This window comes from Paramisgurnus dabryanus, chromosome 3 (assembly GCF_030506205.2).
Source record: "Paramisgurnus dabryanus chromosome 3, PD_genome_1.1, whole genome shotgun sequence".
Classification (NCBI taxonomy): Eukaryota; Metazoa; Chordata; class Actinopteri; order Cypriniformes; family Cobitidae; genus Paramisgurnus; species Paramisgurnus dabryanus.
The window spans coordinates 12,376,453-12,403,846 of record NC_133339.1 but is presented as its reverse complement, the minus strand read 5'-3'; the positions used below and the strand labels follow the sequence as shown (position 1 = coordinate 12,403,846).

The 27,394-nt window shown below is 36.7% G+C and overlaps 1 protein-coding gene across 1 annotated transcript in view; it reads left to right on the top strand.

The window, feature by feature from the left end:
* The window catches only part of LOC135768461 (uncharacterized), a 32,956-nt gene extending 7,216 nt beyond the window's left edge, over positions 1–25,740 (top strand). Inside the window, exons 3-8 of the mRNA XM_073814102.1 lie at positions 341–924; positions 13,167–13,301; positions 14,696–14,894; positions 17,429–18,079; positions 18,155–19,679; positions 25,698–25,740. Coding sequence (XP_073670203.1) covers positions 341–924; positions 13,167–13,301; positions 14,696–14,894; positions 17,429–18,079; positions 18,155–19,679; positions 25,698–25,740 — 3,137 coding nt within the window. The remainder of the gene's footprint in view (positions 1–340; positions 925–13,166; positions 13,302–14,695; positions 14,895–17,428; positions 18,080–18,154; positions 19,680–25,697) is intronic.
* Positions 25,741–27,394: the final 1,654 nt, after the last annotated feature.

Genomic DNA, 27,394 nt, shown 5'->3' with positions numbered 1-27,394 from the left:
TACAACATTAATTTATAGTAAAGAGCCAAAGCAGCCAATGAGTACTAGAACTAGTGTTTCAGTTTACAGGAATTACAGTTTTATTGATGTGAAAATGATGATGTGAGTTATTGTGTTATTTTAGAGGTAAAAGAGGTACAAGAATAGAATTTGAGTATTTTACGTTTGAAGATAGTGTTATTCCAGAATCGATATAAATAGACGGGCACCTTCTGGCCCCAAAAAGGTTTTTCAAAAGAACAATATTGATATTTTTTTTACCTTACAGAATACACTGTGCATTTGTGTTGTGTGTTGTATGAGAATTGTAAAAATGTAAAGTGTAATTTTTTTATTGTAGTGAGTATTATTCTGGTGGGAAAAGATGTGTCAGCAAACAGTCAAGTTGGAAACTTCATGTTGGGAAGATCAGCGTTTGACAGTGAAGCTCCTCCAGATGATCATCAGATTGAGAGAGTCAGAGGAAAAGACATGATGATCATCAACTGTCCTCATCTGCTCCAGCTGAACCTCTCAGATGACCAGATCATACAGACAGTGATAGAGTGTGTGGATCTGTCCCATCCAGGACCTCATGTGTTTATACTCGTACTACAACATCATGACTTCAGAAAGGAGGACTATGACAGAGCAAAGTTTGTGCTGAGCACGTTCAGTGATCAGGCGATAAAACGCACCATACTGCTCACTACTGATGCAGAAACATACAGTTCTTTTAGGATCAATGATTTTATCAGTAATTTAATGAAGGAATGTGGAGGAGGACATCTTTACTTCAATGAAGGACAACCAGGATGGTGCTCTGAGATGTTCAGAAAAGTAGATGAGATACTCAAGGAAAAACCTGATGAATATCTCAAAATTGAGATGTTTGAAGACGCAGAAGGATCATCTGATACAGATCTGCTAATATACAAGGATTCAGTAAGATCAGAGACCGATTCTTATCAAAAAAATTATGGAAAACCTCTGGAGTACCATAAAAAGGGAAAGGATATAGGAAACATTCAACATTTACCATGTAAGTATTTAAAGCTCGTAACTTTTTTAGTTAAAAATACAAGTACATAAAAATATCAGTGTTTAAAACTTTCTCCTTACTTAACCATAATTCAATAAGCTTACAGTAATGCACTACACACCGTGTTGTTCGTTCTTATCTGTGCTGTGGAATCTGAATGAACTTGAAAAAGGCGATAATACACAGACTAAAAGAAGGGGCAGAGCCAAAGCATGCCGCTGTTTTTTTATTTGCTGTGGTGTTCATGGAAATGAATAGGCATGCAGTTTGACCAATGGGGCAAGACCTAAAGAGAAATGTTAAAGCAATACAAAAATCTGAAAAAAGCACAATGAATGGCAGCTGTGGAAAGCAAAAGCCAAATCACAGGCATTTAGAAATTTCTGGCGGATGCATTTTTTAGCTCTAAAATGAGGACATGTCTGGGAAAAAGAGGATGTATGGTCATCTTATAGACCAGTGGTGTACCATCTCAGAAAATATTTGGCTCTCCAAGTACCACCGTAATGACCAACGTTAAAATCCAGAAGTGCAGTAGGCCTAACTATTCAGAGCTATGCACAGTTTAAAAACAAAGTTTTATTCCTAATAAGAATATTTATTATTTTTATTTCTTATACAAATATTTAATATTGTCAGCAAACCATTAGAGAGTTTGAACATTAACAATGCACTGTGCTTACAAGTAAATAAAAACTTTATTAAGATTAATGATTAAATTAAAATGTGCCTAAAATAAAAAAAAAACTGTACTGTACTTAAATGTTAAAAATCTGTACTTAAATATATTTTCAGATTAAATACACCCTACTTGTTAATTAGCTAAATTAAGAATATACCAATATTTTTGTTAAACATTTTTTGTGAAACATCATTTACTATATGCCACAAAGTAAACCATCACACTGAACAAATTCAGTAACTTTGTGCATTTAAAGGTAAATACATAAATGTGGTGCAATTTGAAAGTAGGCACTAGATTTATGAGGAATTTTCACTGATCTATATAAATGACTGGATTGCGCATGACGTCACAATTGTGAAGCCACCGTGCCGCCATGTTGGTATACCCAAACATTCTATTAAATCAATGGACGTTATCAGATTTTAATGATAAAACATCACTTTACTAGACTTCGTTTTTATATCTGAAGACTCCCTGTACATTATTACAGCACAAACGTCCTAAGCATGCACATATTACTTAAAGTTGTACATTTTAGTTTTTAATCAGTTATTATACATACATCTTCATTACAGTATCAGATCAGCACACAGACCACAGCATGTTTAGTATTATTGACAAACGTGCTCATTCTGAAATCTAAATAAATAATCGTGCTTTGTACCGTATGTGCATGCAATAATTTGCTGGTTTTGTAATTATGTTATATAAAATTACAAATTACCTAAACTTATTCAGAGAAATAACGCTGATTGTGCAGCTTAATGTCAAAAAACTTTATTTATACCCGTGTCATTAACAGAATGCAGCAGACACACTCACCTTAATGGTTTTTTTATAAATCCATTATCCTGCCCGATTTAAACATAAACATTGCAAATAACACCAGAATTAACAATTACTTTATGTACACATATCCTAAAAATTAATCTTGGTGATACACTGTAAACCGGGTGAATTTAGATCAGGGGTTTTCAAACCTCTCCTGAAGGACCACTAGTACTGCACATTTTGCATGATTCCCTTTTGTGACACACCTCATTCAGTTACCTTGCACACCCAGTTAGGTCTTGCAGTCTCTATTTTATTTTATTTTTATTTAACCTTTATTTAACCAGGAAAGTCCCGTTGAGGTTAAAAACCTCTTTTTTAAGAGAGTCCTGGCCAAGAGGCAGCAAAAACATAGTCAGTTACATTTATAAAAGTTGCTACAATACAAATAATTAAAAACATTTACAATTTATACAGATCATTTCAGGTTCTCTCAATATGGCCTTAAAAACATTTAAGGAAATAAGTTCCAATAATTTCAAGTCTTTTTGCAAAGAGTTCCATGCAGAAGGAGCGGAGTAAACAAAAGCCCTTTTTCCCAATTCTGTACGGGCAAATGGAACCAAAAGCAGCAAGTGATCGTTTGATCGCAATGAATAAGAACCAGCACTTCTCCATGTTATTAAATTACAGATGTAAGATGGTAACAGACCCAGCATGGCCTTATAGATAAAAATATGCCAATGCCCTGATCTCCTGTTAGACAATGATGGCCATCCCACTCTGGAATACAGTTCACAATGATGAGTCAAGTTTTTACAATTCGTAATAAATCTCAGAGACGCATGATAAACAGTGTCAATCTTATACAAACATTGTGCTGAAGCAGTCCTATACACCAGGTCTCCATAATCTAAAACAGATACAAATGTTGCTGTAACTAGCTGGTTTTTTGCTTTAAAAGAAAAACAAAATTTATTTCGAAAGAAAAAGGACAGTTTAAGTTTGAGTTTCTTCACAAGGTTGTCTACATGAGGCTTAAAAGTAAGAGCATCATCAAGCCAGATACCAAGATACTTATAAGAATGAACCATCTCTATAACATTTCCGGTCAAAGTGAACACAGAAGGAGGAGCTTGAAAAACCTTCTTGCTATTTCTAAACAGCATAAGTTTGGTCTTATCAGCATTGAGAACCAGCTTAAGCTGCAATAGTGTATGTTGAACCACATCAAAAGCCTTCTGTAAAGACTCAACCGCTTTAGCTGGGGTTGATCCAAAACAATAAATAATCGTGTCATCAGCATAAAAATGCATATTAGCATCCGACACATTTTGGCCTAATTCATTTATATACATAATAAACAACAGAGGACCTAATATTGAGCCTTGTGGGACCCCCTTGTGAACCTTCACTAATGCAGAACATAGACCGTCACATTTAATGCACTGAGTCCTGTCCCTAAGATAATTCATAAACCATGAAACTGCAAAATCAGACAATCCCAAACAAAGAAGCCTATGCTTTAGAACAGCATGATCCACTGTATCAAAGGCTTTCGACAAATCAAGAAAAATCGATGCACAAAATTTCTTTCCGTCAAGAGCTACAAATATGTCATTAATTACTTTTGTAACCGCAGTGATGGTACTGTGATTTTTCCTAAAGCCTGATTGCAGTTTAGAAAGGAGTTCATTTGTGTATAAAAACTCTTTTAATTGGTCAGAAACAAGGGATTCTAAAATTTTTGACAAAACACACAAGTTAGATATAGGCCGATAATTAGTTAAAACTGCTGGATCACCTCCTTTAAACAAGGGAGTAACAAAAGCTGACTTCCAAACTGATGGTATTTCATTATTTTGAATTGACAAATTAAAAAGATTTGTCAGGGGCTCTGCAACAAAATCAGCCGCCTTTTTTTTTTAAAAAGGCTCTATTAAATCTGGTCCAGGAGGTTTTCTGTGATCTAACGTTTTTAGAGCTGCATGCACCTGCTGTACCGTAAAAGGAACTAAATTAAATTGCTCTCCAAAAAACACAGGAAAGTATGTGCATGGAGTAACAGTGACTACTCCTGTCGTGTCAGACAGAGAACCAACTGATACAAAATGCTCATTAAAGCAATTTAAGACATCAACTCTGTCGTAAACCGAGAGAGAGTTTTTTTAAACAAATTTTGGGAGAACTTCATTATTTTTATTCACAGAAAGGGACTTGATGACTTTCCAAAATTTCTGCAGATTATTAAGGTTTTCACTCGTGACTGATAAATAATATTCTGATTTAGCCTTTTTAATAAGAGAGGTACATTTATTTCTTAATTGTCTAAAAAGGGACCAGTCAGTGGCAGAATCACCATTTCTAGCTTTAGCCCATGCCACATTTCGTTGATGGATAATATCTGACAATTCTGGAGAAAACCAAGGGTTTTCCCGTCCCTTCACTCTGTGCTTTGTCCAAGGAGCATGTTTATTTACAGTTTTCTCAAAATTCTCCTTAAAAAGTGTCCAGGCAAGCTCAACATCAGGCAACAGACCTAGCTGTCCCCAGTTAATCAAAGATAGATCATGATGATAGGCTTGTTCATAAAAAAAATTCAAATTCCTCCTTCTAGTAATTTGCGATTTACATTTGGGTATTTTACTGCCTCTTGAAGTAGCAATAACACAGTGATCACTCAGATCATTGCAGAAGACACCCATGGATAAAAATTTGTGTGGAACATTTGTTAGAATTAAATCAATTAAAGTAGATTTATCTGGATTTTTGAGATTAGGCCTTGTAGGTACGTTTACCAATTGGCTAAGACTGATAGAGTCACAAAAAATTTTAAAATCATCAGAAACAACATTTAGCCAGTCCCAATTTAAGTCCCCGGCCAGTAAAAGTTCCCTATAGTCTAATCTAGACAATAAAAGCTTTAAAGATGATAAAGCATCCCTTGAGGCCGATGGAGGTCTATAACACCCCACAACAGTTATTGAAATGGGCTTAAATATTTCAACATTTAAGGCCAAAAACTCCATTTGCTTACTGAGAGACTCAGACAGAACAACTGATACTCCAAATCTTGACTTAACATAGATAGCTACACCACCACCTTTCTTTGGCCTATCACTACGAAAAACATTATACCCATGCAAATTTATATCTTCATTAGTAATTGATTTCGTCAGCCATGTTTCAGAAATTATCACTATGTCTGCATCTGTAGATTCAATCCAAATTTTAACCCTGTCCATTTTGGGAAGTAAACTGCGAACATTAAGATGAACAAATTTTAGTCCAGGCATTGATTTAAATTCAGCAGGGGTCAAGACATTTTGCAAACAAGGGCCGGGATTGGGCTGCACATTTCCAGATAGAAGTAGAAGTAGTGTAATCATCAATCTGCATTTCCCGGTATATTTTGAAACCGGCTTATCATATGCCGAAACCAGGCAATACCTGTCCTTAATTGCAAAAGACAAATTATACAAAGCAAGAAAATTTTGCAGTTTAGGCAAATCCCAATACAAATCCATCCAAAAGTCTAGGTTCCAACAAAAATATAATGGTTCCTGGTGCATATCAATACTGAATTTTGTGCCACTTTAACAGGTTTCCTGTATGCCCACCATGTTGTTAAAACAAATCACCCTAGAATCAGTACCCGATTCAAAGTTCCAAGTGACCAACATGGATAAAAAATAAAAAACAAAGCCATCATCATTAATTTACTAATAATAATAATAACAGTACCAGTTTATCCTGTGGAGTATAGTCCAGCTTCCAAAATGCTATTGCAGGCTTAAGTTTGTTTTCCCAAACTCCAGGAGATTGTAGCAGGCCAGGCCCGTTAGCCTAGCATCCAAGATGAAGAGTAAGACTCAGGCTGGTTTGCCCATGCTCCAGGAGAATAAAGCTGGCCAGGCCCGCTAGCCTAGCTCCAGGAGTGTATAGCAGACTCAGGCTGTTTAGCCCAAGCTCCAAGAGATTGTAGCAGGCTCAGGCTGGTTTGCCAAAGCTCCAATGAAGATGTAGCAAGCTCAAGTTGGTTAGCCCAAGCTCCAAAAATGTAACAGGCTCAGGCTGGTTAGCCCAAGCTCCAAAAGATATAGCAGGCCTAGGCTGGTTAGCCCAAGCTCCAGACAATATAGCAAGCTCAGGCTGGTTTGTCCAAACTCCTGGAGAATGTAGCAGGCTCCAGCACTTTTGCTTGACTCTGTTTAGCCTGGGCCAATAAATTCAATTTGATCAGGCTCAGATTAGCAAAATTAGCTCAATGCTGAGGTATTTTTATAATAATCCACAATCTTCTTAAAATTTCAGAATAAAATGTCCAAATAAATAACTTGTTTAACTTAAAACTACAACTTAAAAGGAATAAAATACTATGAAATCCATACTATGATGTCCATTTAAATGAAATCAGTCCAGAGAGAGACACTGAGCAAACCTTTTACTAGCTGCCATCTTGGATTCTGCTCATCTACTAATGAGCTGAAGATTTAAATCAGGTGTGTCTAATGAGGGAGACATACAAATTGTGCAGTACTAGTGGTCCTCCAGGACAGGTTTAAAAAACCCTGATTTAGATCACGATCCTGAATGGAAGTCAATGATGCCTTCTGCCGGTTGGGTATACCAAGATGGCCGCTCAAACTCTGTGCTGGCTTCACCTCATGCTGTTACGTTAAGTGTTCTATGTGCAATCCAGTCATTTATATAGATCAGTAGGAATTTTATGTTCTTGTAAACAGTGTTGTGCTCTATTAGGAAACTCTTTGGTTGCATATATGAATGGTAATAATATGACACAAAAAAAAGATGATGACTGTTGATGATGCGAGAGCTTGACTGATTTTAATGCGTTAATGATTAAAGAGTTAATTGAATGCATTATCGCTGACAGCCCTAGTTGTAACATCAAATAAAGTTTGAGCTAATAGGTTTGAGCTCCTTTTGAGGACAGCAAACCAAGTTCATTTATCATTTAATGTTAAGACTTATGCTGCGTTCCTGGCAGGTTTTTGAGCCTGTATATCACGACTTCAAAATCACGACTCTGAACTGGAAAACATCGATCTAGTACGAGTTTACGGAAGTGAAGTCACGGGTTTGACTGCCGTTCCAGTGCACTTTCACAAGTAGAAGGTTGAAAAACATGGGTAACAGGTTGCTTGGAACGCTGCATTAATAGGCTGGCGAACTCGTGAATTTACATCAAATTCACTGATTCCTCCGCGTACCACTAGGTGAGAGCTCGCGTACCACTAGTGGTACCACACTTTGAGAACCTCTGCTATAGACGGTTTCAGCAGTAACAACTTAAACAAATGGCTTTCGAGGAACACCTGTAACTTCCGGTAAACTTCCACAAAGAATCAATAAAACCAGAGTCATTTTAGAGTTGTTTGTTTCTGATAACAAGCAAAATAAACAACAAGTATATTACCTTAGTTCAAATCATAGCTAAAGCATATCAAAAACTACAGTGAGCTAACGTTACTGTACAAAATGTGTACTAGGCTAAATAATTTATACAATCTTAACCATAACGGCTGCTAAACCTCCCTTCACATAGTGGTGATCCATTATTCGCCGTATCCCCTCGTCTTTAGGAAACCAAAAACATTTGTTATTTTCTATTAGATATTTCTCCCAGAGTTCAGTTTAGCCACTATCAGACCATTAAACATTCAGACAGGAAGTTAAGTTCTGCCCAGACGTGTAACAGTGACAATGCACATGTTTTGATTAAACTGTCTATAGCCCCCTTCTCCAAATCTTACCCTGAAGGTCCAGAGTTTAGCTCCAACCCTGATCAAACACATCTGAGCAAGCTACTCAAGGTCTTCATGATCACTAGACAATCACAGGTGGGTAAGTTTGACTAGGGTTGGAGCTAAACTCTGTAGTGCTCCAGACCTCCATAGTAAGATTTAAGGAACCCTGATCTATAGGTAAATGCTGCTATTAGCTTTCTGTATGTTTATGTCTTGTAACATTTTTTAAAACAACTTTAAAATACTGCTCTGTGGCATGCGTTCAGCCAATAAACATTCACATTCACAATATGCACTTGAAAACATAGAAGTCTATGGTCTAAGTCTTTGGATTTGATTATTTTAATTCATAAAGTGAGATGAATATGTTTGAAAATTAAGCGCACGGCTAAGTAAGTTACTGTAATGATTGAGACATTCATGACATTTTCTCAATGTATCTGTGGTGAAAAAAGAAAAAGCAGTGAGCCCTAACTAGAGCCATATAGGCAGATTCCAGACATATCATTCTACGAAAGCAAAGTTTATATCAGTCTACATGACAGCATTAGTATGGCTGATTCTTCTTCAGGCTTTGAGCATCGCGACTCGCACAAATCAACAATTGTAATAGCTGTGGAGTTTTTATTACAGAATTTGTTTAAAAGATTGTCAGTTAATGAACGAATTGTGTTTTTTTCCAAAGATTATTTTTTCATTCTTCTAACTGGGGATGGACTGAGTGGATTTGTGAATTTTTAAAGTGTAAAACTAAATTAATCAGCATTAGAGGCTGAATTATGCAAGGACACTACCTCTGCTCAGTTTTGCATATCGTCGCTGTCGGGCGGAATCCTTGTATCTCCAAAACCATAATTTTTCAGGAAATTAAAAAAACACTGTATTTTTTAAGTTATTAAACATTGTATCGTTAAAGTTTTTATTGTGCCTTATATTGCTATCATATACTGTTGTGTACCAACACAACATTTTCCCAGAGTCATGTTTTATCGTAGATACAAGCTTTATGACTTGGGAGCAGGCCTCGTGTCGCTGCGGCCAGCAGTGTTCAACAAATACTGCGGTCACGTTGAGCCTTGTGACAAGAGACGAGGCTTAGTTAACCAAAGCCGACTGTAGTTGCATACATCTTACTAAACTTACTAAAAACTATTTTAAAGATTTACGATCTATAAGTGATGCAATACAAAACACGATGAGCGGACTATCATGTCTAATAAGTGGAAATTAATCTAATCTGCTCGCAAACTTACCTTCGTGGCTCACGGGCTTCCTTCTGCACAGAAGCTTTACAGCTATCCAGTTTTAATAAATGTACTCAAAACTAACTATTTTCACTTGTTAGTGTCTAACAAACATAATTATTATATTAATTAAACAGTCCTTTTTTCTCCAACAAATAAAAACTTTTACTTGTGTTTTAAATGCACAAAATAATTTAATGGTGGTATCCAAAACATTCAATTAATTCAAGTATTATATTAAATACATTTTAAAATTTCAGTGCACATGTATGATAAGCATAGTAATACGTAAATATTTAAAATACATCAATAACTGATATCATAGGTTAACACAGATAAAATCATAGTTAAGTCTTCCTTTATTAAGCCTGAGTGTATACTGAGAGTATTTGTGTTTGTGACTGTTGTTGTCTGAGGTGGTGACTCGGATGGGGACGCCAGTCATCAGAATGGTTGATTTTCAAGTTCATCGTTCCACTCTGTAACAGACAGAGATCTTTTAAGGACACAGCTTTAAAAAAATAAATTAATAAAGGACAAACGATCATTTCCCTACGTTATATAAGGCATGTTTATGTATAATAACGAAGCAAAAAACAGTTAACTTGCATAATGATTCATGACTGCAATGGCAGAACTAGCGGGGTCAAGATTTTTTTTCTTTAAGCCCCACGGAAATCACGTTAGATATCTCACCAAACATGATGACAAAACCAATGCATAGTGGCTAACTAAGTCAACGGCAGGCAATTTGTGCTTTAAATTCACTTCACAAACGTGAATAGCTTAAAGAAAAATCTAGCAGCCTCAGAAACGATACATTAGACTTTAGCACTACCATTACTTCGAGATAAAACTGTTATACATAATATAAAAACTGTTATTATATAATTCATATAACTGAATCATAAATAACCAGTGTTTTGAGGACATTTACCTCAGTGGACGTGTTGCTCGACGAGGATTTCGTTGCGATTCTCAATCTTGAAGAGAAATATGCAGCGAAGCTCTCCCGCGGAGTGAAGAAAAGGTGGAGTTACGAGGTTCCTCAGACAGTTGAAATCTCCAATGGAGTTAAGAGGTTTGCGCTCAAGCTTTTTCAGGACTTTAGATTGGTTAATAAATTGTTAAAGTAACAGACCCACGTGGGGACTGACCAATAGCATCGATTTGTGAAAAAATATGAAATTGACAAAATTTGGACATACAAGGTTTCTGCCCGACAGCGACGATATGCATTCAAGTATACCACAAGCAGTAATCATAGTTGTGGTGGTTAGACCCAGTTCCAAGGTAGTTTTGTCATGTAGTTTTAAAACTACAAGAACCTTTCTTTGCTGCATAATCCCCTCAATAACTTTTAGTTGATTTAACAGTATTAATGTATTGCAATCTACAATATAATTATATTTACAAGGCAATTTTTTGCTGTTGTCCAAGAATGTTTGTTATATTTTATTACACGGCACTCTAGAAAGCTTTATTCTAAATGGCCAGTCACGACATTCCAAGTTGTGTTATTCTGAGGTAAGTTAACTACCGCTCAAAACTAATAACACACAGTAACCCGGATGCTGGAAATCATTTTGACATGTACAGTTTAATATTACACAAAAATTAAATATATATATATGTCTTTTAACAACATATATGACATTATATTTACAAATGATTAAATCAAGTAGTGTGTGTGTGTGACATTTAATAATAATAATAATATTATATAATAATAATAAACTTTATTTTCTATAGCGCCTTTAAAGTGCACATCTCAAAGCGCTTTACAAAAACAATTAAAACAACAGAGATACAACACATAATAAAGATTAGGATTAAAAAAAACATTATAGAATATAAAACAAAGATAAGAGCAAACAATCAATTAAAAGCTAACATAAAAAAATGAGTTTTAAGCTGAGATTTAAAAATACCCAAAGAATTTGCTTGCCTAATCTCAATCGGTAGAGAATTCCAGAGTTTAGGAGCTGATGAGGAAAAAGCCCTGTCTCCCATTAGTTTTAAACGAGTTGAGGGAACAGTTAAAAGACCAGTTTCTGAGGAACGAAGATCACGTTTTGGAGTGTATGGAATTAAAAGCTCTGTCAAGTATTGAGGCGCCAAACCATGCAATGCCTTATAAGTAAGCATCAAAATCTTGAAGTCCACCCTAAACCTAATGGGTAACCAGTGCAAAGACTCCAAAACAGGAGTAATATGTTCTCGCACATTAGTTCTAGTCAGAATTCTTGCAGCCGAATTTTGCAAAACCTGCATTCTGTTTAGGGTAGCTTTTGACACTCCAGCTAACAAGGCATTACAGTAATCAATACGAGAGAACACAAAAGTGTTAATCAATTTCTCAGCAGTATTAAAAGACAGCATAGGACGCAATCTGGCAATATTTCTAAGATGAAAGAATGAAATTTTTACAGTATTCAGAACATGAGGTTCAAACGTTAGATTGGCATCAAAAATCACTCCTAGATTCCTCAACCTAGTCCGAAACTCCACATTTGAACCATCAAGAGTTAATGTGCTTGGCTCTACTTTGCGTAGTTGGTGAGGTGAGCCAACAAGCATAATCTCAGTCTTTTCACTATTAAGACAAAGAGAGTTTTCAGTCATCCATTCTTTCATCTTAAAAATACACTCAGAAAGAAAATTGACTGGCACAATTTCATTAGGTCTAAAGTGAATGTAGATCTGTGTATCATCTGCATAAAAGTGAAATTTTAGACCAAGTGATCTCAAAAGTTGGCCTAGAGGATAGACGTAAATATTAAAAAGAAGAGGGCCCAAAATTGACCCCTGAGGGACACCAGACTGCACAACATTAACATCTGATCTAAAACCACCCATGGCTACAAACTGCTTCCGATCAGATAGGTAAGACTTAAACCAATTCAAAACGGTGTTAGAAACACCAAAAACTGTTTCAAGACGAGTAATTAAAATTGAGTGATCAACAGTGTCAAAAGCGGCACTGAGATCAAGTAGGATCAAAACTGAAAGACAGCCAGAGTCTGATGCGATTAACAAGTCATTTGTCACCCTTACCAGAGCTGTTTCTGTACTATGTGATTTTCGAAAACCTGATTGCAAAGGCTCAAAGAGATTGTTCTCAGTTAAATGAGAAATCAACTGAGAAGAAACTACTCGTTCCATAAGTTTAGCAAAAAAAGGGAGATTAGATATTGGACGAAAATTTGTGAAGTTCTCATAGTCAATATTTGGCTTTTTAGGCACTGGTGTAATAGCAGCAGTTTTAAAAGCCGCAGGTACAACCCCCGTACACAGTGAGTCATTTATAATACTCAAAAGAAAGGGACACAGTGAATCAAAACATGACTGAAACATACCAAATGGTATGGGATCTAATAGAGAGGTGACTGCTTTCATTTTTGAAACCTCTGCTAACAGAGAGTCTGAATCAATTGTACAGAAATTAGACCACTTAGTACCAGAGAAGGAAGGAATAAAATCAGAAGAAGACATTAAAGTAGAATTACAAAAACCTCTACGAATGTGTTCAACTTTGGTGACAAAAGAGTCCAGAAACCTGTTACAGAGATGATCAGAAGCAGTAACATAAGTGACAGTTTTATGATTCAGTAATTTGTTAATGGAGTTAAAAAGTTGTCTAGGATTACTCTGACTGTCATTGATCATCTTAGAAAAGTAGTCAGATCTGGCAGAAACAATTCCAGCCTTGTAGTCTTGTAGGCAGTCTTTCCATATCTCGTAATGAACAGTCAGACCTGAGAGACGCCACCTACGCTCCATTTTACGACAAGATGTTTTCATCATACGTAAGTCATCATTATACCATGGAGCAGGGTGCATGAATGAAACAGAGCGTGATTTTAAAGGAGCAAATAAATCCAGGCCAGATAAGAGAGCCGAGTTTAACATAGAGACTCTTTTCTCCAGAGGGTCAGATGGAGTAAAACAACTTAATGAAGAATCAATAAAAACAGAGAAATCATAAGGATCAACTGATCTCCATTTCCGGTAAGTCATAATACGAGAAGAAACAGTGTTTGTGACAGGTATATGCATATCAAAAAAGACTGCCAGATGATCAGACAATCCTAAATCAATAGTAGACAACCCAGACACAAAAGACCCATTAGATATCACCAGGTCTAAAATATGTCCTTTGTTATGTGTAGTACAATCAACAAATTGATTTAAATCGAAGCATTCCAGCAAGGACGAGAAATCCTTTGTTAATGCACAATCTTTTTTGTCCATATGGATGTTAAAATCCCCTAATAAAAGGATTTTCTGAAATTTAAGGCACATATACGACAGCAGATCCGCAAACTCAGTTAAAAAGTCTTTGTTTGCTTTAGGTGGCCGGTAGACTGTAGCAATGGCAGTTGAATGACAGTCAGAAACAGTTAAAACAAGACATTCAAATGAGGAGAACACTGGAACAGCAACGGGTCTTAGATTGTATTTCTGATTGTACAGAACAATAATGCCACCACCTCTAGTGCCAGTGGATCGCGGGAGATCCAATAAACCATAACCAGCAGGAGTGAGTTCATTAAAGAGAAGACCGTCCGAATGTTTGTGCCATGTCTCGACTATACTTAGAAAGTCAAGTTTTTCTTCCAAAATAATGTCAGATAAAGCCACCGCTTTATTGTTGACAGAGCGAGCGTTGAAACATGCAGATTTTAACAGGCACGGGGATTCCAAAACCTTCCGTGAATGCTCTTTGCATGTAATCGTAGTCAAGTTGTTAAAATTAATTCCAGCAGGTTTATACACCAGATTGTGAGGTTTACGAAGAAATGCAGGGTAGGAAACAGCATCAGATGAGGAACAGATAACACTACGCCTTGAAGAGCGATGTAAATAGCGCTTTCGCCGAAATATTCCAGCATCATCACAGCTAGCATAGTTATCATGTGCCAGATAAAAGTTCTGTTTCAATTTCAACAGTTGGCAAATAGAATACCTTAACGCCATATGGGAATCCACACTAATAGCAGCCTCGCAGAAGTGTAAATCCAGAGGAGGGCACCGGGAAAGTTTGTTCCAACAGCAGACGTTCAAAATTAGTAACAGGCCAACAGGTGAAGCTAAAACATACATCGTAATCCAGTGGTTAGGAATGTAACTCCAGTGTACGTAATCCAGTGATTCGAAGGGTAACTCAGTCTTTTAAACTCAGTCTTTTAAACTTCCTCAGACTTCCTCAGACTTTAAAAGCTCCAAAAGCTTTAAAAGCTCCAAAACCGTAACTTACTATTTGGAAGCAAATAAACAAACAAACAAACGGGAGCAAGGAGCGGCAGCCAAACGCGCCAGCGTTCCCCCTCAACCCGGAAGTGATTTGAATGTCTCGTCTTATCTTAAAACTGAAAATAAACTGGTTTTCCCCAAGGAAGGTATGCATTCTTTAAAAATGAGTAAATAAATATTTGCCTTACTTATGATGTAAATAACCATGTAATAAGCGAGATAATGTAGAGTAGGGATGTGCATCTCCATAACTGAGTACAATGGGATACGCATCTCGATGCATAGCAGCCTTGTGCACAATTCAGAATTTCAGAATTGGCCTCCATTCAATTCTTGAATTGGAATTGGAATTGAATTGACTCCACCCTACAGGAAGTTGAATTTGAATTGGAATGACAGGAAGTGGAATTAAATTCATGGCAATTCAAAGAAACTCCACAGTCACACAACAGAAAGAATCTCACATACATTCAGTGTTAGTAGTCATTCAAGTCATGTTTTATCGTGTTCCATAAAATTACAATTACAAAAATTGAATTTAATTATTTGTTATGTGACTAGAGTTTTTAACATTAATTGCTGTGGAAAAACATTTCCTGTTAATGTAATCTGTACAAGTAGTTCAAACTAATATAATTTATAGAATATGTAATGCAATCATATCTGACATTTACTGTAAAGCTTCATTTTAAAAACTTCACTTACTGTATAATATATATATATATGAATTTCTTTGAATTTCTATTGAATTGCAATTCTGTTTCCTTTAATTCAAATTGTAATTATAAATCCTGTTTTTGACCTCAATTCAAATTCAAATTCAGGAGTCATTCTTAATTCAATTCTGAATTGTGCACAAGCCTAATGCATAGCCTACGATGCAATACATTAAAGATACTTATGAATTAGTTAATGATGTGATACGATATATTTTATTACAATGCACTGCGATCCGACTTCGATTTGGTTTAACATAATGTAATGTTATGCAGTATGATGCAATGAAAAAATATGATTCTATGCTATGCAATTTAATATGGTACAGGTACTTTCCAATCATACGATTTGTGCATGAGCGTCAAAACCATTATAAGACCACTTTAAGACCACACTGTAAAAAATTATTTGTTGTCTTAATATTTTTTTTAACCAACTCAGATTTACAAGTCATTTCAACTTAATATTATTTATCTTGACTCGTGATGAGTTGTTATAACTTATAAATAGTTGAAATATGTCAACTTCATTTAATAAGTTCTATAAGTTGCAATTTTTTTACAGTGTAATGATATTGGACCCACTCACTTTTTCCTTAATTTAGCGCATATGTCTGATCACTTGTCAGAGCGACGTCAGTCAAATCCATTTCACTAGAGAAATGTCCTAAAAAATTTAACTCCATTCCGCATTTTAGCTACTTCCTCAAATCCACTTGACTCATTTAGAGTCTATATAATTTAAACTCCATTTCGTGTCTTCACTACTTTCGCTAACTGCTCTCCCACGACACAACAAAGTAAACAAAGCTTTTAGTTTATAAAAGAAATGTTTTAATTAAAAGAATACAAGAAAAATGGTCTATACTTAGCCTGACGATGTCATACTCAATTCTATTCAGAATTTGAGTCTGATACCGCTCCATTGAGCTAAAATTATGAGGCGTGTCTCAAGCGAAAAATGCCTCTCCACTCAATTGGATAGACCTATGACCAATCAGAGCAACGGAATGTGTGACGTATGTTGAAATGTCGTCTTTTGCAGCCTGACCGAACTGCTAGTAATTTCGCTACAATGATACTAACATCATTGTGATTATACTAAGTCTGAGTTAGCGAACGTACATCAACACCTACTATGTTTACAACATTTCATTTATTTCACAACATTAAGTATTTACTAAGTCATACAGTAAGACTATCTCTTACCATTTGTACGTTAGGTGAACTTCATCCACGGCGATAGCTACCCATTACGTTGGTTTGAAAAATTTCAGGTGCTTCTTTAACTTTGTCCTCCATAAGTGCGACCAACTTTTGCCAAATCCCGTAGGAATGACGGCGAAAACATAAACAAATGCCTTGATCGCGTTTCTCTGTTCCTCTTTTTAAATCAATGCTCTGTCGATAACTTTTAGAACAGACTCAATGTCAGATTCCACACATATGAATTCTCCAGCGGCAGCCTTTTCATTGTAAACAGATTTAACACACGCGCTCTTTGGCGACGTGGTTGATACGTTACTGTTGATCATCTGTCCATCATCGTATAAAGCCCGCCCTCACAATTTGATTCGTCGGCCAGTTTTGGGACTCGCATAGTAGCACCTCAACGGAAAAACGCCAGACCGATCGTCCCGTTTTTCAAAATGTGGTGGGCGGGGCTAAGATCGGCTGGCACCCAGGCTAGTCTATACTACCAAATGCTTGGAAATGTTTCCGTAGTGTTATGATACGGCAGCAGGTAATATGTCAGCAGGACATAGCAACAGTTTAGAGAGGAGAAAGCAATCTTAAATTATTAGTCACTTTCTAAATAATAAAAGTATAGCACATCTACTAATACATATACATAAACAAATCTGCTTTTTACCGAAGGAATATGTTAGAAACTATGCATTGCGAAATGCCAATCCGATGCACAGTTTTTAATCTGTCTTTTGTGTCTTAATGTTCCTTTGCAGTAACTGGAAAACCAAAACTGAACGTGGTGCTGTGTGGAACTGATGATGAAAAGAAGTCCTCTGTGTCCAAACTTCTACATAAGACAAAGAAAATACCTTTACATCAGAAATTGTTCCGGAAGGCACATGGATGTCGGATTAATGTTGTTGAACTTGCAGCTCTGGCTCGACAATCAGAAGATGAAGTAAGTCGTCAAACTTACCAATGTGTGTCTCTTTGTGATCCTGGAGTTCACATGTTTCTTCTCATTGTTCATGATGATCCATGGACTGATGAAAACAAAGAAGAAGTAGAGAAGATCCTGAAGATATTTGACTCCAGCAAAAACTTCATTTTGATTTTCACAACTGATGTTACTGTTAACAGAAGTGTGACAGATTTTGTAGAATCACATTCTGAATGCCAAACTCTGATCAGTCTCTGTGGAGGACACTACAAAGTATTGGGACTGAAGGAAGATGAAACGTCCAGACAGATTCCAGATCTTCTGGATTATATAGAGAACATGAAGACCGAACCGTATTCACTTCAGATGTATGTCAGAGATCAAGAGAAGAGAGTAAGAGAAGAAACTGAGGTAAAATATAAGACAAACCTCATGAGAATGGAGAATGAAATTAAAGAGTTAAAAGAAAAGAACCTGTCAGAGGGTGAGCACATTTTTAATTAAAAGTTTACATTAGAGTAATGTTTCATGCCCAACGTAATGCTAACATGATTTACAGGTGATGAAGATGACCCAGATGATCTGGAGTGTTTGAGAATCGTGTTGATCGGGAGAACAGGAAGTGGAAAGAGTGCAACAGGAAACACAATACTGGGAAGAAATGAGTTTAAAAGCTTATTAGGTTCAGATTCAGTGACGAAAGTTTGTGAGAAGAGAGTTTGTGAAGTTGATGGTCGATCAGTCGCTGTTGTTGATACTCCAGGTCTGTTTGACACAAGAACTCAAAAAGAACAAGTGTTGGAGGAAATCGTGAAATGTGTTTCACTGTCAGCACCTGGACCTCACGCCTGCATCATTGTTTTGAGTTTGGGTAGATTCACTCGGGAGGAATCAGAGACCGTAGATCTGATAAAGAAAATATTTGGTCCTGAAGCTGCACAGTTCAGCATCATTCTGTTCACAAGAGGAGATGATCTTACAAGAGGAGGTGAATCCATAGAAGATTATGTGAAGAGAAATAACTCTGAAGAACTGAATAAACTGATCAGAGACTGTGGAAACAGATACCTGGCCTTTAATAACAATGAAACACAAGACAGAACTCAAGTGATGAAACTGATAAAGATGCTAGAAGAGCGGAAGACAACAAATCACGGCCGATATTTCACTAACAGCATGTTTGAAGAAGTAGAGATGAGCATTAAAAAGAGAACAGAGGAAATACTGAAAGAGAAAGAGAGAGAAATTCAAGCAGAACAAGAGGAGTTAAAAGCCAGACATGAGATTGAAATGGAAAACATGAAGAAAGGATTGGAGGAGGGGAAAAGAAAGGCAGATGAAGAGCGACAGCAAACAGAGAACAAGTACAGACAAAAAGAGGAAGATCTTAAAAAAGAGTTTGATGAGAAAGAGCAAGCAGAACGACAGAAACGAGATGAGGAGAAACAGAAACACTTAGAGGAGAAAAAACAACAAAGAGCTGAATATGATCAGATGATAGAAAAGACGAAGAGAGAGATTGAACAACTGAGATCACAGTATGAAAAGAGAGAGAAAGAGAGAAAAGAGGAGGATAGAAAGAGAGAAGAGAAATACAGACAAGGTCAAGAGAAGATGAAACTTGATCAACTGCACATTATAGCAGAATTACAAAAGAAACAAGAGGAGGAAAATAAAAAGAGAGATTTAGATGAACAGAAGAGAAGTGAACAAGAAGAGAGAGAGAAACAAGAATGGGTGAGAAAAATAAGAGAAGCTGAAAATGACAGAAAAGAGTCTCGAGAAGAAATTAAACGACAACAGAGAGAATGGGAGGAGGACAAGAAACGACAGATGAAAGAACGAGGAGAAGATGAGAAAAAGAGAAAAGAGAAACAAGAGGAGCAACTGAGAGCAAAACAAGAAGAACTGGAGAAAATGAGAGAGAAATTTGAGAAAGAGAAGGAAGAAGAGAGACAAAAGAGAGAAGAAGAGACACAGAAACAGAGACAAGAGAAAGAAAAGAAAGAGAAAGAATATGAAGTGAAGAAAAATGATATAATGAAACATTATGAGAAACTGGATCGAGAGAGAAAAGAGAAGTGGCAGAGAAGAAAACAAGAGGATGATAAGAGAAGAGAAGAGGAGAGAAAGAAATGGGAGAAAAGAAATGAGGATATAAAAAGAGAAAAAGAAGAAGAGATCAGAAGAAGAGAAAGAGACAGAAAAGAAAAAGAAGAAAAAGAGCGAGAAGAAATAAAGAAGGAATATGAACAGAAAATAAAAGAGATCAATAAGAAACATGAAGATAAAGCCAGAAAACAAGCAGAAGTATTGAATGAATCGAATGAACAAATAAAAGAGCTACAAAAACAAGTTGAAAAACTGAAATTTAAATTGCAGGCCCCATGGCACTGTGTAATTATGTAAAGTAGCTGTGTCACCCACATTACTTTGTGCCCTGCTCAATCCTATTTCACCTGGTAATCTTAATATAAATAAAAAAAGTTTAAATCAAAAACCATAAATCCAGCATAGAGAGGTTCAGTGAACAGGGGCGGCGTTTGTGTATGGCAGTTCCCATACCCTAGCATTCAGACAAAACACCAGAAACCAATGATTCTCATTAAATATAATTTTAAATATTTTCAGTAGAACATATCTGAACATTGGTACATCAGGAGGATAATTTATTTGTGTGTTCGACTTCATACTATAACACAGGACAGATAACATCAACGTGCCGAGAGCGGTTTGAAAGCAAACTCTTCTGATGATTTCTCGACTCACACTCGCAGTACTTTGATGTCATCAGTGTCAAGGTGTGGTGGTGGATAGAACCCAATCGCAGACAGCTCGTAACTAAAAGACATTTATTTAAACATAAATACCCTCGAGGGGGCAAAACATGACAACAATCTTGACAGGACAGAAAAAGCACACACGAGACGGTATCAAACGATACACAATGAACCGGCACAAGACATAAGACACAATGGCTTTAAATAGGGAAAACTAAACTAGGGAACAATAACAAACAGGTGAAGGGAATAAACCAATCATGAATAATTAACAAGGAAACGAGGGGGCAGGGTCAAGACTTAAGACAGAAGAGCACGCGGTTCACAAAACATAAACACAGACCACATGACTCTCCACACAAAACAAGACAACAGTGAGGGCTGCCATGACCCTGTCGCATGAAACACATAAAAGACATACAGGGCTGACAGGACCATGACAGTACTCCCCCCTTAAGGGACGCCTCCAGGCGTCCCCAGGCAACATCTAAACATAACATAAACACGACAAAACAAAACAACAAAACAAAACAAAGACAAAGTCCAGAATGGCCGACAGTACTGAAGTCGACAGCTTATAAAAACGTATTTATGTTTTTTTTGGCTTGTTAGCTGTACACCTTGTCACACAGCAGCTTTAAGGTATTATTCTGTTTTTAAGTTTATCTGTAAATACGTTTTTATAAGCTGTCGAACCCAAAAAACGAGCGTTTAAAGACACAAAAGTGAAAACAGGCAACTTTTCATAGTACTCATATTAGTAGAACTGTGCATTAGGAGGAAAAGTTATTGGCAATCCACTTTATTCTCCTTAAAGGCTGAGTTTTACGGCTCGACAGCTTATAAAAACTTATTTCTGGGTTCTTTGGCTTGTTAGCTGTACATATTGTCACACAGCAGCTTTTAGGCAGTATTCTGTTTTTGTTATAAGCCAGAAATGACAAGGAGTCGGCTTCTCGCAATACAAAGTCAATGGAGACGGTTGGTGTGTTGCCCCCCCGGTGGGCGTGGTTTTCAAATTTGCATAACTGCGCTCTGTCTCTATGGTGATCAGTGTTTGCATTTCTTCAGCTCATTTGCATTTTAAGGACACACCCTATATGGCACATTTTTGCTCAAACCTACAAATTGGCAATTTTAATGTTATAATAAATTATCTATATGGTATGATTAACCAAAAACCTCACATACATACTCTGTTTTGTGAATCTCCATCAAGCACACAGTAGAGTATTGTTAGTATTAGTGTTGAGTTCATACTTGAGTTTGACGAGTCTTTGAGAGAGCATCTGAACTCCTGAGTGTTGTGGCTGATTGTAGCTCAGATCCAGCTCTCTCTCAGGTGTGATGATGGGTTTGAACTCAGTGCTGAAGTCAAATAACAACAACCTTCGGAGTATTGCTACCATGATCAGATATTGCAAGTGTATATAAGTGTATATAATCTTTTTTTTGTTTCATTTATGTATTGTTTTGTTTGTTGTTTGATGTTGTATCTTTTTGATGTGGATTTTGTATTATGTTTTTTTGTACTTTTGTAAAATGAGAAATTTTATTAATTTTCCTTTTGAGCAGAATGGTTACTGCTCAAATAAATAAAATAAAAACATTAATCTGTCATAATACAACCTGATAACATGTCAGTTCATACTCTTTAATTATGTACAAAAAATAATTGACGACGGGCTGTTGAATTATTTGAAAATAATGCACACTCAATGAGTAATGCAGCATGATGTGAACCACCGCAGAAGTGCATTATTTAAAAAATTGAAAGGACCTGAGTCAATTGTTCCACTTATTCAGACATTGCTAAGACATCATGCATTACAATAAAAGAGAGGACCTACAAGTACCGGCCATTCTTTATGGGAGACAAATGGAGGATACAGCAAGCAACTGTTACATTAAATAAATGTGTACAGGTAAAAACACAAATTTCTTTGCTAACTCTCTGGTCTTGTTGTTCAACCAAACCACTTACATCTTGGTAGATCACCTGATGGAATTCATGTTGTGGGAGGGAAACACTGGAGATTAAGTGTCCATATAAATACAGAGAGGGTCTGGATGCAGTGATTTCTCAAGGTAGTGATTTCACAAAGTAGGATGTGATCCTGGATCAACATTTTCACTAACCTATCAGATTGCAGGATTAGGATTACTGTGTACAGTGAGGAAAATAAGTATTTGAACACGCTGCTATTTTGCAAGTTCTCCCACTAAGAAATCATGGAGGGGTCTGAAATTGTCATCATAGGTGCATGTCCACTGTGAGAAACATAATAAAAAATAAAAAAAATCCAGAAATCACAAATGTATGATTTTTTAACTATTTATTTGTATGATACAGCTGCAAATAAGTATTGAACACCTGTCTACCAGCTAGAATTCTGGGCCCGGTTGCATAAACCACCTTAAAGCAACACCAAGTAGTTTTTCAACCTTCATAATATATTTCCAAGACCCTTGTGATGGTACATTGACTTACAATAGGTTGAATGACACGTATGCCATAGCCTGACGGGGTCTGTATCGCTTTTACTGGCACTACGGAATTTCGGGGTGCAGGTAGTAACACGAGCACAAAAAGAACTACAAAATCTGACTGCTTTACGGCCTACCTCACTTCCTACGTGAGCTTTATATATTTTAAAATTATATTGTATACAGTGTGTATATATTGTATAATGATGTCATATAATTTAATATATAATATCCTGAAATATATGCAGAGTTAGTGGGTTTCGCACGTGTATCCCCTGGTGTACCCATGACAGATTTTACGACAGTATTAGAAGACAATACTGTTTCCCAACTGTAGGGCTGTAGAGGGACCCAGCGAACTAGACTTACTGTACATGGTATTGCTTTAAGTTTTTCCCTTAAGTATGACACTTAAGGGGTAAATTCCCCTTTTCTAAGAGAATAATTTAAGGGTGTTGCATACAGTATAATCCCTTAAACGGTTCTCTTAGGTAAGGGTAACCGTTAAGTGTTTCACCACACAGAGACCCAGGTTTGTCATTATAAAATACTATTGTTGCCATGAAGACGCAACAGAAAAAACGTAAGGGTTTTTTCTGCAACACCCTTAAAGAGTAACTAAACCCTAAACCAACTTTTTTTTAGTTAATGATCTGTAAGCATGGGGCTTTATAAGTGCTGTTCATTGATTTTAGTAAGTTTTTTGACATTTGGAAGTAAAGTGTTTCAATACTACATATGGTGTAAAAACGTCTGAGTGCTGCCCTCTTCAGGTTGAACGGTGGCTACTGCAGTTGAATTTTCCTATTGGATGGTGGGTCCAAAAAATGACTCGTGACGTAAGCAGGTTCAAGATCACCACGCCCTTATTACGATCTCACCACACACTTAGTTCGTCCCCTCTATCTCCTTGGGATCTGCCCACTTTTCTTGCATTTTTCAAATATTGCCAGTGGGTGGAGTCAGGCTCTGACCAGGGGTTTAGTTACACTTTAAGTTTAAGGGAAACATAAGGGTGAACTTAAGGGAAAATTACACTTAAGGTGCTTTATGCAACCAGGCCCTGACCCTCAAAGACCTGTTAGTCTGCCTTTAAAATGCCCACATCAACTTCATTTATTATCTTAAATTAGATGCACCTGTTTGAGGTCATAAGCTGTATAAAGACACCTGTCCACCCCATACAATCAATTTGCCAAGCAGCTTGGTGAAAAAAGGTCCACTGTTGGAGCAATCATTAGAAAATGGAAGAAGCTAAATTGACATAATACTTTCAATCTCCCTCGGACTGGGGCTCCATGCAAGATCTCATCTCGTGGGGTCTCAATGATCCTAAGAAAGGAGGAGCTGGTCAATGATCTGAAAAGAGCTGGGACCACCGTTTCCAATATTACTGTTGGTAAATCACTAAGACGTCATGGTTTGAAATCATGCATGCACTGTAAAAAATAAATTGTTGGCTCAATGAATAATTTTTTAGTAACTAGTTCCACAGAAATTTTACGTTCACTCAATTTCTGTCACCAAAGTGTTACCTGGATTGATGTTTTTTAGTTGGCCCAAATTTGGCTCAAATATAAAAAAGTATGTTGGCTCAATTAGCTTTATAGTTCATTCAACTAAAATGTTTTAATCAGTTGAATCTTTAAAAACTTACAGCAAAGACTCTGTCAATTAAAATTTAAGTATTCACTCAATGTTTTATGTGTTACTTCAATTCATATTTATTATTTGGGATTTTTTTAATAACATTTTTAAATTATTTATCAAATAATTTATGCTGGTGTTGTAAACAAAATAATTAACTTCAGTCACATAAAAACAAAAGCTTTTTATTCACTTATTCACTTATCATACAGACTGAACATACAGAATTAAGTCTTCTTTAAATAGAGGGCATAAAACAGTCCAAAAAGCCTCCAAAGTCAGTCAGAACATCTCCAGGGCCATTTAGGAGACTTTCCTCAGCCAGTCCAAGCGGAGACTGTCTCGCTATGTATCCTTCTGGTCTGCCCCTCACATGATTTCCGCTCTGGTTTGATAAACAGAGGAATATAAACACACACACACATACATAAATAACATGTTTAATATAATAAAGTTTGACGGTGAAAGACTTTATTCCCTAAATAACGTTAATGTTAGGCCAAATTTCCCTCAGACATCACACATTAAACACTATTGGGCGGTTTTCTCGGACAGGGCTTTTCACTGACTAAAATAACTTACTGACATCTCTTAACATATGAGTGCTATTGTTTTATCTCAAAATGCACGCCAGTATTGTATTATATAAGGTTTGTTTGTAAAAATGTCCCAATTATAATAAAGACCGAGTTCTAAACTCTGTCCGGCAAACCAACCCTATAACGTTATCCAGGCTTTTTATCTTAACTAAAATAGCTCCACTTTACTTCGGTCACATAACATAACACACTTCTAATATATCTTTACAAAAATATAATTAGAAAAACGTCGAGTATTTGCGTCTTTGTCAATTAATATATTCTAAAATTAACATTTAATTACAAACACTTACCTGACGTGAACTTGAGGAAACGGCTGACTTGTGTCCTTCCTTGTGTGAATCAGTGAGTGATTCCAGCTGTTGCGTGCGGATTGATCTCAGATGAAATGACCTGTGATCCAGATCCTTCCGAGTTAAAACATTTTAAATTCAAAATACACAGACGCACCCGCATACATACATACATACATGTACACGCGCGAGCACGCGCGCGCGCACACACGCACGCACACGGGTACACACACGGGTATATTAGAAGTTTTAAGATTGTTATGATATTGGGACTATTTCTCCACTCGCACCTTCAGCTCTGAAGTTCAAATTCGCAGGCAGTACGCAGCCCAGTTATAACAAATGTGAAAGATATGAAATATCATTCAACAGCGATATCTTTAAGTGCAATCCTAAAATATGATTTAAAACATACCGGTAAACCTTTTATTATTAAGTATAAGAAATTAAAATGAATTAAATCGCATGTTTAAACGCCACAGAGATATCAGAGCCAGCAGTCGATTTCTGATGGGCTTGCCGAGGCGAGGCTGCGCTGGGCGGGGTGTGAGCGCTTAAGTGTCTGTGATTTTCTGGAGCTCATCTGGAGCTCCTCTCCGTCCGAAAGTGTCCGAGCACATTTTTAAATAGACGCTATCTATATTAACCGACCGCATATTTAAACTTAAAGCACATACATTCACGCCTGAACAACTCTTAAAATTACATTTTGTTACCAAATAACAGTAATATTATGAGCATTTTGTTGTCAGGAAACATAGCTGTCATAAGTCCACATATTGACCAGATTTGTCTTAATTAGTTCAGTCAACATAGCCATTCTGAATGTTGACTGAATTTGGAAATAACCATTCACTTAATGTTTTAAACACAGATTTATCTAGACTTAAAATAATATGTCTACTCAACTAAGCCCAAACAAGAAAATTGGTTCAACTTATATATTTTTGCCCTTCCAACATTTCATTAATTGGATTTTTTACAGTGTGGCACAGAAGGTTCCCCTGCTTAAACCAGAACACCATCCCCACTGTGAAGCATGAGGGTGGTAGCATCATGCTTTGGGGGTGTTTTTCTGCACATGGGACAAGTGACTGCACTGTATTATGGAGAGTAAGTCCGGGGCCATGTATTACAAGAATTTGGAGAACAACCCCCTTCCCTCAGTTAGAGCATTGAAGATGGGTTGAGGCTGGATCTTCCAACATGACAATGACCCGAAGCACACAGGCAGAATAACCAAGGAGTGTCTCTGTAAGAAGCATATCAAGATTCTGGTGTGGCCTAACCAGTCTCCAGACCTAAACCCCATAGAGGATCTTTGGAGGGAGCTCGAACTCCGTGTTTCTCAGTGACAGACCAGAAACCTGACTGATCTAGAGAAGATCTGTGTGGAGGATTGGGCCAAAATCCCTCCTGCAATGTGTGCAAACCTGGTGAAAAACTACAGGAAACGTTTGACCTCTGTATTTGCAAACAAAGGCTACTGTACCAAATATTAACATTGATTTTCTCAGGTTTTCAAATACTTATTTGCAGCTGTATCATAAAAATAATGACAATTTCAGACCCCTCCATGATTTCTAAGTGGGAGAACTTGCAAAATAGCAGGGTGTTCAAATACATATTTTTCTCACTGTGTGTATGTTAGATTTAGGTTTAGGATTGGGTTAGGGCTTTTAAGAAATACTTCTCAAACTATTCTTTCACAATAATTTAAGGGGTTAAAAATGGTTAGGGTTTGAGTTAAGGGTAAGTTGGGGTATCTTTGATTAAAACGTTGATCCAGGATCAACAAAAAATGTTGATCCAGGATCACATCTTACTTTGTGAAATCACGGCAACCCTTGGGACAACTGGGCAGCTAAAGAGAAACCTCCCATACTATTAACAGATCCAGCAGCAGATTTTTGTATGTGTGTTTAATAAGGTGTCATGGTAATCAATCATATTGTGAGAGATGAAGACTTGCTGCTGAGAGCAAGTCTAAACA